We start from the raw sequence: 15,737 nt of genomic DNA on the forward strand, positions 1-15,737 counted from the left end.
TAAGAAAGTCGAGATCCTAGGGAACGAACAACAACGAAGCACCAGGGGTAAAACCGCCAACTAGCAACGAAAAATGATCCCAGTACTCTTCCACTAGCCAGTGTCTATCTCAGGTCTGTGTTCAATTGCTTTCTTCAACTCCTCCCCCCCTCCGAGCAGTTTTGGGAAACCCTAACCCTAAAACCCACATACAAACAGCAGACTCTCGCTTCGTCAAGCTCTCACAATCGCTTTCAGGTGCTCTCTTTTCTTTCCTTCTCTGTTGAATTTTAGCTTTAAACTGTTTGAAATTGGAACATTAGTTTGTTCTCTTTGAGCTTTGCTTATACATTGCTTTTCATGGTGAGTAGTAGATCGATAATCTTGTTGGGCTTTGTTTGGTTTTCGAGAAAAGAATGAAGTGAACCCAAAAACTTTATTTACTGTAAGATACCATAATACAGCCTTGTGGGTTGTTTCAGTTTTTGGTCTTGTATTTGTGAATGTTGAAAAGTAAACGACCATATACTTGTCTTTTTCTTTTTCTTTTCATCTCATCTGTTTATTCTCAATTTCTTACCGACCTAATATTTATCTGAAACGATTGATTTTTTTTTTCTTTCGTTCTGCTTGTGAGGCTAAGGTTTTTATTTCTCACGCGAGGCCGTGTTTTAGAGTGGTTGAATTGGACACCATGCAAGTGAATCCAGAAAATGTGGGACATATTCTTTTAAACTTTTAAATGATTGCTTTGTTGCATATTGCATTCTTGCAATATTCTTTGCAACATCATTTACCTTTCGGTGTGGCCTGGCCATATGCTTGTCTGGATGAGAGTGCAACCTAGCATCACTCTTCTAAGCTTGCTGGATGTAATCAATGCTTTTACTATGTATTTATGCTTTGGGTGAAACTGCTGCTTGATGGTCATTAGAATGTTGCCTTACAGGCTCCTGGTCTGAGTATTTCCAGCGTTTGTATCGAAGTCAAATGGACTACAGCTCTGAAGAGTCAGATATTAGTGAATCTGAGATCAATGACTATGTAGAGAAACCGTATGAGCAATTGAGGGTTGGAAAGTTCAAAGTTAAAGATCTCAACGGCACGCTTAGATGTCCTTTCTGTGCTGGAAAGAAGAAGCAAGATTACAAGTACAAGGATTTGCTTCAACATGCTTCTGGAGTGGGTAAAGGTTCTGCTAACAGAAGTGCAAAACAAAAGGCAAACCACCTTGCCTTGGCAAAGTACTTGGAGACTGAACTATCAAGTGAAGTGGCTCAAACCCAGTGTCCAATTTTACCACAACCTGTCACTCAGCCTCCAAAGCAAGATGATCTTTATGTGTGGCCTTGGATGGGCATCATTGTTAACATAGTATGCGACCCAAGGGATGGAAAAAAATTTCATGGTTCTGAATACTGGTTGAAAAGGTTCAGTAAATTTAAACCATTGGAAGTTCTTATTTTCTCTGAAGAAAATGACCTAAATGCACAAGCTGTAGTGAAATTTAATAATGATTGGAACGGTTTCATGAATGCAACTGAATTTGAGAAGTCATTCGAAACTGAGCATTGCAGCAAGAAGGACTGGAATGAACGGAAAACACAGCTTGGCTCTAATACATATGGGTGGTGTGCACGTGCTGATGACTATGATGCAAAAGGTCCAATAGGGGATTTCCTTCGCAATAAAGGGCAGTTAAGAACTGTATCTGACATTGTCAAGGAAGCAGCTCAAACCAGAAACAATGTTGTGGCAAATCTAGCCAATAAAATCGATATTACAAATGAAAATCTGAATGAACTACATTACAAGTACACTGAAAAGACCATGTCCTTAAGTAGGATGCTCGTGGAGAAAGACAAACTACACTCTGTTTTTCTTGGAGGTTTGTTCCTGGTGCTTTCCGTGTTTGTTTATTTGTGCTTCATAATACAAATACATGCTCATTTGCAGTGTCTTGTGTCTGGTGAAACTTGCCTTTTAGTTAGGTTAATGCTTAGCCAAACTTGTATAAATATAGAAATGTGGCACTGTAGGACCAAAAGGTCTTATGAATGTTCAGTTCACTATCCTTGACAAAACAACAAAATTTTAGGCTTGTACTTATGCCATACTGCTGGATTTGAATTTTGAGCTTGTGAACAGATTGTAAGACCTATGATTGTATGCCTTATGAAAAGAAATAATTTTTCAAGGTTACACTTTGAAATAAGTTCATAGCTTTGAGACCCAGGAAGTAGACAATCACAAAAAATCATTCCATCATTTTAAATTATGTTAATATCATCATCAGTATGCATGATGTATGGCATGGCATAAAAATTATATTTAACTGTTTGATTGATCAGAAATAAGGAAGATGCAGCGGCTTTCACGTGATAATGTTCGAAGGATATTTGATGAACATGAGAAGCTGAATCACGAATTGGAGACTAAGAAAAAGAAACTTGATTCCTGGAGCAAACAACTGAACAAACGTGAAGCACTAACTGAGCGTGAGAGACAAAAGCTTGATGAGGATAAGAAAAAGGTGATATATGCGAATGTGGCATTTTCAAACAATCAATTATTATTATTATTTTTCATTATGATTTTTTATCATTCAATTTCACTTGCTTACATGCTGGTTATAAATCTGAGTAGCCTTAGACATATTGGTATGATTTGAGCTAAGCTCGTTTGGGTGCTTGTCCCATGCTGGAACTGGGGACCAACTCAAACATTTTCTTTACCAATTTATGCATGGTCTACTTTCACTTTTATTGTAATGGACATTTACTGTTATCTGTCATATCTACATCTTTATATATAAGCTTACTGCCCCAAGTATCTTTCAGTTTGAACTGAATAAAAACTACTAGTACTGGCTTATTTGAAATAAATAAATGACAGATTTAGGAGAAGCTCTTTGAAGTGCTACATGCAAACCATTTGCTTTGATGATGTACAACTACACTTCATGCTGGGTACTGATGTTTATTTTGGTACTTCTAGCATGATGTGAGGAACAATTCACTTCAATTGGCATCCATGGAGCAGAAAAAGGCTGATGAGAATGTCTTAAGGCTGGTTGAAGAGCAAAAGGTGTGTGACTCAGGTTTTAACTATAGTCTGTATCATATGCCGCATGAGAGTTGCTCTTCATTTTACACTTTCTGTAGCATTCGTTAATCAAGAATTTTTAATTTTTCAGAGGGAGAAAGAGGAGGCCATTAATAAGATACTTCAGTTGGAAAAGCAGCTGGATGCTAAACAGAAATTGGAAATGGAAATTGAAGAAATCAAAGGGAAACTACAGGTGATGAAGCATCTTGAAAATGAAGATGATACATCAGTTCGGAAGAAGATGGAAGAAATGAATGAAACATTGGAAGAAAAAGTTGATGATCTAAACGACATGGAAGAAATGAATAATGTTCTTATTGCTAAAGAGCGACTTAGCAACGATGAGCTACAAGAAGCTCGCAAACAATTCATTGCAGTATGATTTCTTTTGCTATATATGTTTGTCTATATGCATATGTGTATGTATTTGGGGACCTTATGCATCTAATAGAGTCACTAGTTCAATATTGAGCTAAAAAGTGGTTTAGTATCAGTGTTGAAGATTTTATTAAATGTGTCTTAAAAAATGTAGTTTCAAGTTACGCAAAGGAATCTGGAACCAACTGATCAAAATGTCCCATTTGAGAGATCTCAAAAATCAGAAGTAGCAGATGACGTTATCATCCAATTCACATTGTTGTTTCTGAAAGGAGATAGAAACGAGATGAAGTACCTTAATCATTGATGTGCTTTTGACTGGTCACTTTAAGAAACAAGCCAAATGACATTCAATTGATAGCAATTGTGCGAGCTGATTCTTTTTTGTTTTCTTGAAACGACTGCAAGAGTTTGAGGATAAGAGGGGACTACCACCAATTGTGTTGACCTACATGCCCTAATGGCGTCTAATGGACCATAAAGTAAAAAGACATAAGCTCCTAGAGATGAATCTGCCCGTAATCATGCCATATACTAAAACCAAAGGAAAATAATTGCATTAGTGACTTTTTCATGTTTACATGTATAATTAATAAGTAATGGAAGTTGCTTTTCTTTTTTCCTTCTTTAGGGTTTGACGGAGATAATGCTGGGCGGTCGCACGAATATTGGAATAAAGAGAATGGGAGAAATTGATTCGAAGCCATTTCAGAATACATGCAAGCAGCGATTTGCCCTTGAGGAAGCAAATGTGCAGGCCTCAACACTATGCTCCTTGTGGCAGGAGAATTTGAAGGATCCAAACTGGCATCCTTTTAAAATTATTGATATCGATGGTAATACCCAGGTATATTCTTTTAAATACTCTTTAAGCCTCTTATTTCTGTATTCATGTATGGACTTATTTAGGAGCTTGTGTGAATTTGCATTTGTCACTTATATCATAAAGTTGTACGTGTTATTTTAAAAGCATGAATCAAAATCAGTTTGTAGATATTTGATTTCTGCTTACAAGTTATTCACGATTGGGTTGAACTGTCTCCTAATTGCTTTAACAATTTTTTTCTTATATAAAGTGTGTCCTTTTAAGCATGCAAACAATGACTGAAAAAGAAAGTTGTTTGTGTTGGTTTGTCTGATTTCATTAGTTCCAACATTGAACTTTTTTTTTTTAATCCTCATTTCAACCATTGAGAATGGGTGAAAGATTAATATATATATATATATTTTGATGACCTTTGATGCAGGAAATCGTAAATGAAGAAGATGAGAAGCTACGAAGTCTCAAACAGGAGTGGGGGGAAGGGATATACATGGCTGTTATTACAGCATTGAAAGAGATCAATGAGTATAATCCAAGTGGTCGTTACATTGTTTCGGAGCTCTGGAACTTCAAAGAAGAAAGGAAAGCCACATTAAAGGAGGTCATCAGTTACATCTTGAAGAATATCAACACACTTAAGCGCAAGAGACAGTGAGGCAGAGGTTAGTATTTTATTTGAATATCTCAATTGAAGTTTTAATTAAGTGCAGTGGTTTTACAATATTAAGCTCATTTGTAGGTCAACTGGCATATTGGGATTGCCTTGCCAAATAAGCTCCAAAGCTAATTGACATAAATATTGGTTATTACAATATTTTGTTTCCAAAGATACAATTATTTTTTTAAAAAGCCTTGTGTAAGAATGTAATTAACTATCACTACGCAAATGAACTGATATATGCACATTGTTGGGACTTCCAACTTTTGCAAATTCATGATGCAGTGAGTGAAATTATTTTTTATCAGGTACTTTAGTTCAATCTAAATTGTTATATGGAGAGGTGAGTATAAGTATAGATAAGCATGTTGGTTGAATATCTCCACCTAATTTTCTGATTGTGAACCATGTTCCCCTCCCCCAATCTTATTCATCTTCACAAGGTTGCGAATGACAGCAGGAGTTTGTTTCCAGAGGTGTGGTTTTGTACCTCTTAGTGATTAGCGATGGGTTATCAAGGCTACTTCTATGTTGAAGCAAAATCTCTCAAAATTATGTATGAAATTAAATTAGGAACGTGGTATTCGTCTAGCTGGGACGAGCAGAGTTCACCATGTGGTGATTTTGGGCAAGCCGAGTGTGGGGTGGTGGTTGAAAACGGCGGAGTTGATTAGAGGAGACAATCAACGGGACTTATGTAGGACTTTTAGAGTGGGGAGTATAGAGCATGTTGCTCGGAGGTGTGTGGATAGATGCCATGATAGATTTTTGGATGCATCGAAATACGGTGCAGGAGGGCAGCAAAGTTCCATCACCATCTCGGAGGGCTGAGAAGGGAATGGGTGGGATAGTTTTGTTATTTAGATGATGAAGGTGGTTCACTATTTTGAGAAGGATACTGTTGGGTGCAGTTATGGAAAGAAACCTGGGGCTAATCTAGTGATGCCGCGGTCAGAGGATCAAGGTCGATGGGTGTCCATGGAGGCTTTGGTAAGGAAGGGTCATTCTCAGGAATTTGGGTCTTCAAGCAGGGGTATTGTGGGTAACTCAGGGGCTCAAAAGGTAAGAGAAACGGAAGAATCTAATAGGAAGGAGGAGCAGCCATTACCCGAAAATTTTGGGGTGCAAGCCAGCAGTGATAGATTGAGTTTTCCTTTGTGGCCATGGAATCCCCTTAATTTTCAGCATGTAAAAGAGCTGTTAGTATCCTTTAAAAGGAAAGTGGAGAGGTATCGGAAGATGTTAGAAGTGGGCCAAACATATGGGCTCAGGAATGTAAATTCGATTTTGTAAGCCTGCAGAAGGAGAAAAGGCTCTGGTTATGCGGAATGAAGGAGAGGGCTTAAAAGGATTGGGCCAGGTTTTATCTATGGGGTTATCAACTTATGGACTGGTCATTTTTGGGATCAGGAGGGGGCCCAAGAGGGATTTTGTTAATGTGGGATAGTCGGGTGGTGGAGAAGATTGAGGAGTGTGGGAATTTTTTTGCTACCGTGTTCCTTTGTAAGTGTTATCGAGAATTTTGAATAGGCATTTGTGGGTGTGTATGTCCCTCATGATGATGTTGAAAGAAAATGTCTTTGAGATGATTTGGTTGGCCTTATGAGTTTGTGGGAGGTGTCATGGTGTATTGAGGGTGGTTTCAATGTTCGGGTTCCTAGTGAAAGATCAGGTGATCCTAGACTGTCATCATCAATGTTGGATTTTTTATATTTCTTTTTTTACCAGGGCCTCATGGACATCCTGCTTGGAGGGGAGAATTTTAATTGGTCTAATAATCGTGATTCTCAAGCATGGCCTAAAATTGACAGGTTCCTTCTACCTCCGGATTAAAAAGAACATTTTTCGGATGTTGCTCAGAGACATCTTCCTAGAATCCTGTCGGATCAATTTTTTTGATGTTGGATTGTGGTGAGGCGTGTAGGGGTAGTAGGTATTTTAAGTTTGAAAATATGTGGTTGAAGTTAAGAGGGTTCTGTGGAGCAAGTGAAAACTTGTTGGTTGTCCTATAATTATTAGGGTTCTCCTAATGATGTTGGCACAAAAATTGAAAAGCATTGAAATTGGATTTGAAGTAATGGAGCGAGAAGGTTTTGGTAATGTAGGGAAGCGAAAGAAGGTTCTTTTGGATGGGAGCTGGATATGATTGCAGAGGGAAGACCTTTAACTGAGGGTGAAAGGTTGAGGAAGAAAGATATTTTTAGAGTGTTGGAGAGGATTATCCTTCTTGAAAAAGCGAGTTAGAGGCAGAAGTCAAGGGCCCTTTAGTTGAGAGAGGGATATAAAAACACTAAATTCTTTCATCAAGTGGTGAATTCACATAGAAGCAATAAATTGGTGTAGTATTTAGTTGTTAACAGGACTGTCTTCTGAATCTACAGAAATAAGGGAGCATATTGTGTAATTCTACGAACGGTTGAATTCCGAACAATATGGTTGCCCACCAAAGTTGGATGGCCTTTCATTCCTTTCCATTAATGAGGAGGAGATAAATTGGTTGGAAAGACATTTTGAGAGAAGTGAGTTAGAGACTTGAATGGGGATGAGGCCCCAGGATCTTAGGATTCTCTATCGCTTTTTCCAGAAGTGTTGTGAGGTATTAAGAGAGGACATCGTGAAAGTATTCAAGGAGTTTCATGGCCGACAGAAGTTTGATTAAAGATTTAATGTTACTTTTTGTCCCTTATCCCCAAGAAAGCCGATGCAATGGACATTAAGGATTTTCATCCTATTAGTTTAGAGGGTTGTGTGAATAAAATTATTTCTAAGGTCTTGGCTGAAATCGATATCGGGATTATTTCAAGTTTATAGAATGTGTTTATAAGAGGTAGACAAGTTCTGGATTATGTTGTGGTATCTAATAAATGTCTAGAAAGTTGGATTAGATCTGTGGAACCTGCAGTGTTGTGTAAATTTGATTTGGACAAGGCTTATGATCATGGTAATTTGGAATTTTTGCTATATTTGTTGATGAGATGTAGATTTGGAGAGAGATGGCGACATTGGATGGCCCATTGCATTGGCTTTTCATTCTCATTAATGGTTCTCCTTTTGAGATGTGGATACGATCTCATTAAGTTTTACCTTAGCATCAGTATACCAAATCACCGAGCAGACAGATTTGATATTTGGGGTAAAATGATGAGTCATTTCTACTATCTGTAACACCTACAATTACTGTCTTAACATCATATTTGAAAAGCCTCTATGCATCCATACATTAAGCATCTAATTTGATGGCTATAAAGTGTTAATATGAGTATATTCATAACTATATCATGTTGCCATGATGGAGTCAATGATGGGCAAATCATCAAATATGAATACACAATTCTTGTTTAAGTTTGATTAACTGCTGTTTCTTCATATGATTTTAATGCTAGGTGACTGGAAATTCCAAGACGGAAATGGATGCGGATTTAGAAGGTGGTAGCATAAGTTCCTGGTTCATATCAAATGTCAGCTAGTTGGCCCCATTTGTATGTACGGTATATATATTAAGACAAGGGTCTTCTGAACTTCCAATGATATTGTTAACTCCAACTTTATTGGTGGGAATTTCTGTAGTGACTGCAGTTTCAGAATTTACTGTTATGACAAAAACTAGAAACTTCTTCCAGGACCCTTTTTCTATTTTAATATTTGTAGCTGAAGATTTTGGCAGCTTGGTAGCTTGATCTGAATTTGGCCAACTCGTCCCTAGTTTCAAAATAATATATATATATATATATATATATATATATATATATATATATATAACGGAAATTTATAAATTTCATTGATGAAATATCAAGAGCATAAAACTCTTACAAAAGAGCGTACAACACTCTTACAACTCAGCATAAAGTCTTAAAAATTTTAGCCAAATGTTATGAAGTTACAAAGTCATTGATACAATCATAAAAATTTTACAATCAAGTACATATTTATAACTTCAAGCTTTTATTAACTAATGTACAATTACAATTAAGAACAAATTTGCTCCGAGTAAACTAGATCTAGGACATAGATAGCCCAAATACTCACGTATGAAATCTTTTGCGCTCGAAAAATTAACTAATTTCAGAGTTATAATAATAATAATAATAATAATAATTTCCGAGTAAAAAAAAAAAAAAAAATCAATGGCTTTTGTGTTAGAACTAGTAGAGATATATGCACAATCAAAATAAATCAAGACAAGAAAATTGAACGAACACTAAATATTAACAATTTGTTCCACAAGTTACAATCTTTGCAAGTTACAATCTTTTCCTATACTAAGAGGCGCCATAACATTTTGCTTGAGCTCATTGTTGTGAGTACTCAGCATCAAAAAGATTCGAAAAATTGGCACATGCACCGACTGGCAAAGGGAAAGAATCAGAGTTTCACTGATTGGTAGAGAGCTTATGAGCTTCAGCAGAAAAATCGATATATGCATCGAGCGGCAAATGTTTATTTGAAGAAAAAAAACTGAGAATAAGAGTTGTCACTTGTTGGTAGAGTTGTGAAGGTTTCCAGATCAGCAATCATGTGAGGTAAATTCTGACTTTGGCAATCCAAATTCAGATGGAGATTGGGATGGCTTCTTAGTCACTTGAGGCACATCGCATTCAACATCGGTTCCGTCCTCAAGTAGGAGCACGTTTGGATTAATCAAGGGTTAGGGGTTTCAGTTTCAAAAGATATGGTAATAGGAGGAACCTGACCAATACAAGACTGATGAAGGCTTCTTTTGATCCCAACTTGTTTTGAAGGTTGCATAGGACCCAGTTGGTATACTGTTCTTGCTCCCCATGAGTGAGAACTCGTGCATAATCCAGTCGGATTTCTTCGTGCACGAGCTCTGTTTTACCATGAAACAAAACAATTTTCTGGCCCCAATAACATCGCCCTTATAATCATATATCTTGATAGCAGAATTTTCGTGCCAAACCCCACAACCGGCTGTTCGCTTCACTTTATTTTTAGATAATTTCTTCAGCCATGTGAAAAAGTAAATATTCTCCTCCGGATCAAAAATATCACAGCCGTATATATCACACTCAACGATGCCCTCCCAGGGAATCTCTTCACCCTTAACCTTCTTCAACATTCTTCAACAAGTTCATCATCGTAGGGCCTAAAGCGAAATCCCAGCAGCACAATTGTTTGCGTTGATGGAATTGATTCCATCATTCCTTCTTCACCCTCACCTTTCTTTTCTTGTTGGAGTACGAGTTCTCTCGTTATTGTATTTAAAGTGTAGTTTTGTAGTATTTAAATTTGTGGGATATACTAATTATGGTGATTGAGGAGGATTAGTATAAATATAAAGTGTAGTTTTGTAGTGAGATGCATGTGGATCAACCAGCGAGAAGGAAGGTTGGGACGACTCTATAGGGTCAAGGTTTAGACTTCGGGAAAGACAATGGTTTTTAAGGTTAAACGCCCCATAGATACATATTTGAATTTTGTATTCAATTTTCTAGATAACATTTTAGTTTTATCTAGAAATCTGAATACAAAATTCAAATATATAAAATCTAATCTATACATTTGAATTCCCAGTATTATTTCTACTTTTGCATTATACATACAATCTTGCTTAATAGAGTTTTAGTTTTATCTAGAAAACTGAATTAAAAAAAAAAAAAAGCTACGGCAGAAGCATAAGGAGATTGAAGGGAAGTGAAGGACTATCGTGAAAGACCAATAATAAAGGATAGATTACAACTATCCATCTTTATCTTTATCTTTATCGTCATCTTATGTTTTCTCTTTAGCATCAGTTATGTTATTTTGAATAAGTTATCATTATCTTGTTAATTAGTAGCATTAGTATAAGAAGAAGATTTTCCTCTTTGGTTTATCATTGGAGTTTCTATCAATCAATTTCTATTGTTTCCCTTTTATCATTGTGGGTTCTTACCAGTTTTCTAGGTAAAACTAAAAATTGAATACAAAATTCAAATATATAAAATCTAACTTTAGTTTTATCGAGAAAAAAAAATATATATAGAAATAATATATTTGAATTTTGAATAAAACGAAAGTTTTAGTTTTATCTAGAAACTGATAAATCTTCATTTCATCTCAATAAAACAACAAGAGTCATAAAGACTCTAAACATCCAGAGCTACCTGCTCTGAACTGAATACAAAATTCAAATATATAAAATCTAATCTATACATTTGAATTCCCAATATTATCTCTACTTTGCTTTGTATTCAATTTTTTAGATTTTTATCTAGAAAACTAAAAACTAAAAATCCAACCGTGAAAGATAACCCCTGTTTTTCTCCTCGGCCTGAAGGTCGAGAGACAATTTTATCCTCGACCTGACGGCCAGGAAAAAAAAAATATCAACAATTAAAAAACAAAATAATCCCCACAAGCAAAAGGAGGAGCACGACATCGTAGACATTCCCAAGAAGACACGCCTGGACTAATGAAGACGATTAGATATAAGGTTGAAGAAACTTGATCTAAATCTACAAACTAGATCTAAAGCAAACTCGTCATAAACAGAGACCGGAGGAGACCACAGGAAAGACACTCAGCACTGCTATCAGGGAAGGAGAAGCTAGATCTTCCCTCCTCGGTGATTTCTTCTTTGGTGTTGCCTACAGAAAAAGAGAAAGTGAGTTTCAAAATAATATTACATTGAGCTTATGGTAGTAATTAATAATTTGGCATTTCTCAACAAAATTCTCAACTTCTTCTCTCTATTTAATAGGTAGATATATATTCAGTTTTTGCTGTTGCAGGAGATATTTTTGCCAGTGAAGAGTGTTGGCTTTCATAAACATATTGAATAAAACATAAAAAGATACTCGTGGTAAATGATCATATGAAAAGCAAGTTCTCTTGCTTTATGAAGAAAGTTTAAATTTAAACAAAACATATAGAAAACAGAGTAGTAAGGGATACTTTATAAACACAACATTATAAACATCATAAATTAACAAACCAATTAATAAACATCATCCATATGAATAATTAATAAGAGAACACAACATAATAATAAACCAGTAAACATCATACATATGGATAATTAATAAAGGAACACATGGTGTATAAACCGGTTTTAATGATGACAATCTTGTACCCATTCGACCAGGTTCTAATGGATTAAAATTCCTTACAATTTTCTCAAGTTATGTGAATTTAAGTTGTTTATTGCATTGAACAACGTAAAAAATACTAACTATTAAAAATGCGACGTGTTATCAATGAGAATTGAATATATTTTAATCAGATGCTTCTTAGCTTTATCTCCAACCCATCATGCCAAACACCACCAAAACCCCAAAGCTTGAAAATTTAACCCGAAAGCTGATGGTGTTGAGGATGGTGCCGGCCATGGGTACGGGGAAGTGAAGCTCGTAAATGGCCGGACTATTTCTGGTTAATTGATTCTCGGTTGGTGGAAGAAAGGAAAGGATAAAAAATAATAAAATAATGTTTAATTAAAATAAATAGTTAAAATAGATATTCCATGTAGTAAAAAATTGGTAACTAAAATAAAATATATATATATATATATATTCAAATTAAAATATGTAACTAAATTTAAAAAAAAAAATTAAAATTGCCGCCGGAGTTTCACTGGAATCCGTCACAGGAGGTCGCCGGAGTCCAGCTGGTAGTTTTGATATGAAAAAATATGTAAAAATTAATACGATAACATTTTTAACTTAATTTAAAAGTAATAAATGAGATTTGACGTGGCATTTTGCGAAGGTCGGTTCCCAGTTGAGCTTACCATTTAGGCTTTTCTCAACTGAAACAGAATCCAGACTCCAGAGAGAGAGAGAGAGAATGGCAAAAGCGAGCAAAGAGCCATGCAAGAAAGAGGCATGCGACATCCAAGCATGTCTTTCCAAGAACAACTTCCTCCCTCAGAAGTACGTTTTATGTTTCCTGTATTCGTGTTTATATATTTATATTCATGATTGCCTTCTGTTTGGCTGCTGAGAAATTTTAGTTTTATGCTGTTTCTTTTTATTTAGAAATGAAAAATTAACTATTTGACCCGAATAGCTCTGTGCTTTTCTAATTAGACGGACGGAGAATTGTTTTCTTGTTATGTTTTCCTACATTTTCTCAGCGATCCAGCGAACACTTTTTGAATCATTTTTCGATCATTAGGGTTCATGTGGTTGTCTTTGCTAACTTGTAACTGTCTTGTGCTATTTATCTTATCTTCCTTCTTTTTTTTTTTTTTCTAAAAAAAAAGAAATTTTTTTTTCTTTTAATGATTAATTGGTGCATTGCGATGATTTGGGCCTTGACCAATAACTATTCTGATTCACTTTCTTTGAAAGGTTTTGATTTGAATGATGAATCCTTCCTTTTTTTTTTCTCTTTTTTTTCGGTTTTTATTAATATTTTTTAATTTGATTGCTCAATTTATGTTACTACTTCCCAAAGACTAAAAATTATCAGCAAATTTATTGTTTATCGCTGATAAAGGTTAAATCAAATGTTGGTAGTCCCACTAAAATCAAGGAGGAAATTGATGTTTCGCTCTTAGTGCAAACTTTCACTTGTTTAGAATTATCAGGCTTCATCCAAATATGATGTTTTTGATACTCAAGCAATAATTTATTTAGTGGGAGGAAATTGATGTTTCGCTCTTAGTACAAATTTTCTCTTGTTTAGAATTATCAGCATCATCCAAATATGATGTTTTTGATACTCAAGCAATAATTTAAGACAAAGTTGTTTAAGTAAGTGTAGCCAGGAAGAAGTAAAGTTGCTCCGATAGTCAAGGGGGTTTATCCTGCTCTTTAGATTATCCCATCAGGGCAACCGCATCCATTTAGCAGAAGTTTGCTATCGCCTGTACACATGCTCTGGCTAAACTAACAAGGCGGTGAGGCTCTTCTTAGCTTTTCATCCAGTTGGCCTCTTTAGGCTGTCTAAATGTTTGCTTGAAGAATCGAGAACATTTTGGTGTTTTCTTGGTTGCAATCTTGCATTTGTTGTTAGCCGACCAAGGTTTCTCAAGTCAATATGACCTTATATATGATGCATTTACAAGTGAAGACATCATTTTTTTTTCTTCTTGAGTGGGATCATAAGGAAGAATTTATATCCAGCCAGTGGATATATTCCTCTCATGGTATATTTCTGACTCGTACCATCTTAATCTTGATGGAAGCAATTCAACATGAAGCTCATTTTTCCTTGAAAGAATGCTATACAGTTAACAACAAAATTCTTTTTTTTCTTAAGACATTAAATAAAATTGAACATTTTCATATCATTATACGTGCTCTTAGAAACAGTAGCCTATGAACTCTATCATATTTGACCTCAATCCTTTTTTTTTTCCTTTTAAAATTGTTCCTATTTTCAAATTACGTTTTATTGTGTGTGTTTGTGGGTGATTGGATTTCACTTCCATCTTGTGTTTAGTTAGTAGAAACCACATCTCAAGTTGCATATTGAAAAGAACAATTTTAAAAGCTTATCAATTAGAAAACGTTTGACTTTTTTGGATTGAGACCTGCAGTATGATGATCTAGGGCGCGTTTCAATGAACTTCTCTGGTTTCCAACCTGTTATCCATTTTGGAAGGCATACAGCTCAATTTGTAATGCAATTGGAGAGTTTCATATATGGTTTAGTTTAAGAGGGCTACCTTGATATCCTATGTTTGGAGTTTTGGCCCAGAACAATATATGTGGCCATCATTTCTTTAAAAGTAGTGATGTTAGTGCTCATGCTTGGTAGGAGCAATTGATCAGGTGACACTTTGCCCACCTGTTGTATGGGGTAAGTTAAGTTTGCAAACATGTGGTATGAAAAGTGACACATTACCCGCCTGAGGTCCATTATGTTACTGCTTGTCAAAATCTGCCTTCAAAACTGGTATCTGCAAATCATGCGCTTCAAGAAAAGGCGACAATCTATCAATTTATGATTTAGAATAATGAAAGGTAGCAGTTTACCCACACAATTTTTTTATTGTTGGTTTCACTGTTATATTTAATAGCATAATTTTTGGATGCTAATAGGGCTGATCTAGGTGAGTAATGTGCAACTTTCTAAACCACAAACTTGTCCTATACCACCAGTGGGCAAAATGTAGTTTACCCTAATTGATTTGGATCCTTATTCACATTTGAAGTCTTCTCATGGTATGTTATAATTCATGATGAGGGTCAAACACATCCATTATGATGGACTTTATTCAAAAACTCTCATGCAACCCTTCTATTGACTTCTTTGACACTGCTTCTACTTAATAATCTGATGTCAAGCATAATCTGGGTTTTGCATTTCACAAACTTTGCAGTTGTTTTAGATTGAAGATCTTATTACTTTTTCAACCGAAGCTATCAAGGACTAGTTAGACCTATTTGGTCATTCTCAAACTTGAATTCTTGTCTAGCATTCTAGGGGCATTTTTTTCCTGCATGAAATAATATGGCTAGCTTCGTTTTGGTAGTTTAATGATTAAAGTAAACATGAAAAAGATTGTTATCAACAAAAGCTTTGCTAAACAGCTTCTTAAAAGGTTATAGATTCATGCTCTTTAACTTTACTTCCTCTCCTATTCCTTTGAGGGATAGTTTTCTCAATTTTCAACTGTTCAAGGGAGTTGTTACTTCTCTTTTCTGAAGTGTTTGATTGAGTGGTAGGACCAGGAATTACTTATAATTTGTTTTAAAAAACAAGTGGTAGGACCAAGAACATTGTGTTCGTTGCACTGATATTTATAATCTAAGTTTAGGGAGTACTTATTGTACTTATTGGCACTGTATTTATGGGTTGTGGCTTTGAATTTGATGGAACTTGATTTTCTCCTAACTTTAG

At 35.5% G+C, this 15,737-nt stretch overlaps 1 protein-coding gene across 2 annotated transcripts; it reads left to right on the forward strand.

The window, feature by feature from the left end:
• On the forward strand, window positions 1-8,565 carry LOC132183851 (factor of DNA methylation 1-like). Of its 2 annotated transcripts, XM_059597311.1 has the most exons (8): window positions 1-237; window positions 929-1,867; window positions 2,331-2,512; window positions 2,977-3,066; window positions 3,176-3,463; window positions 4,097-4,312; window positions 4,713-4,950; window positions 8,330-8,565. In XM_059597311.1, the coding sequence occupies exons 2-7, from the start codon at window positions 970-972 to the stop codon at window positions 4,941-4,943; spliced, it is 1,905 nt and encodes a 634-aa protein (XP_059453294.1). In that variant the 5' UTR covers window positions 1-237; window positions 929-969; the 3' UTR covers window positions 4,944-4,950; window positions 8,330-8,565. The 2 variants fall into 2 exon arrangements, with proteins under 2 accessions (XP_059453294.1, XP_059453302.1); XM_059597319.1 differs by lacking the exon at window positions 1-237 and having other exon boundaries at window positions 914-1,867.
• Window positions 8,566-15,737: the final 7,172 nt, after the last annotated feature.

This window comes from Corylus avellana, chromosome ca1 (assembly GCF_901000735.1).
Source record: "Corylus avellana chromosome ca1, CavTom2PMs-1.0".
Classification (NCBI taxonomy): Eukaryota; Viridiplantae; Streptophyta; class Magnoliopsida; order Fagales; family Betulaceae; genus Corylus; species Corylus avellana.

Excerpts from the sequence above, each read along its gene's own strand:
- LOC132183851 (XM_059597311.1), top strand. The coding sequence starts at position 970 with ATGGACTACAGCTCTGAAGAGTCAGATATTAGTGAATCTGAGATCAAT. Across the intron at positions 1,868-2,330 it reads ACACTCTGTTTTTCTTGGAG|AAATAAGGAAGATGCAGCGG; the intron begins GTTTGTTCCTGG and ends TTGATTGATCAG. Across the intron at positions 2,513-2,976 it reads TTGATGAGGATAAGAAAAAG|CATGATGTGAGGAACAATTC; the intron begins GTGATATATGCG and ends TGGTACTTCTAG.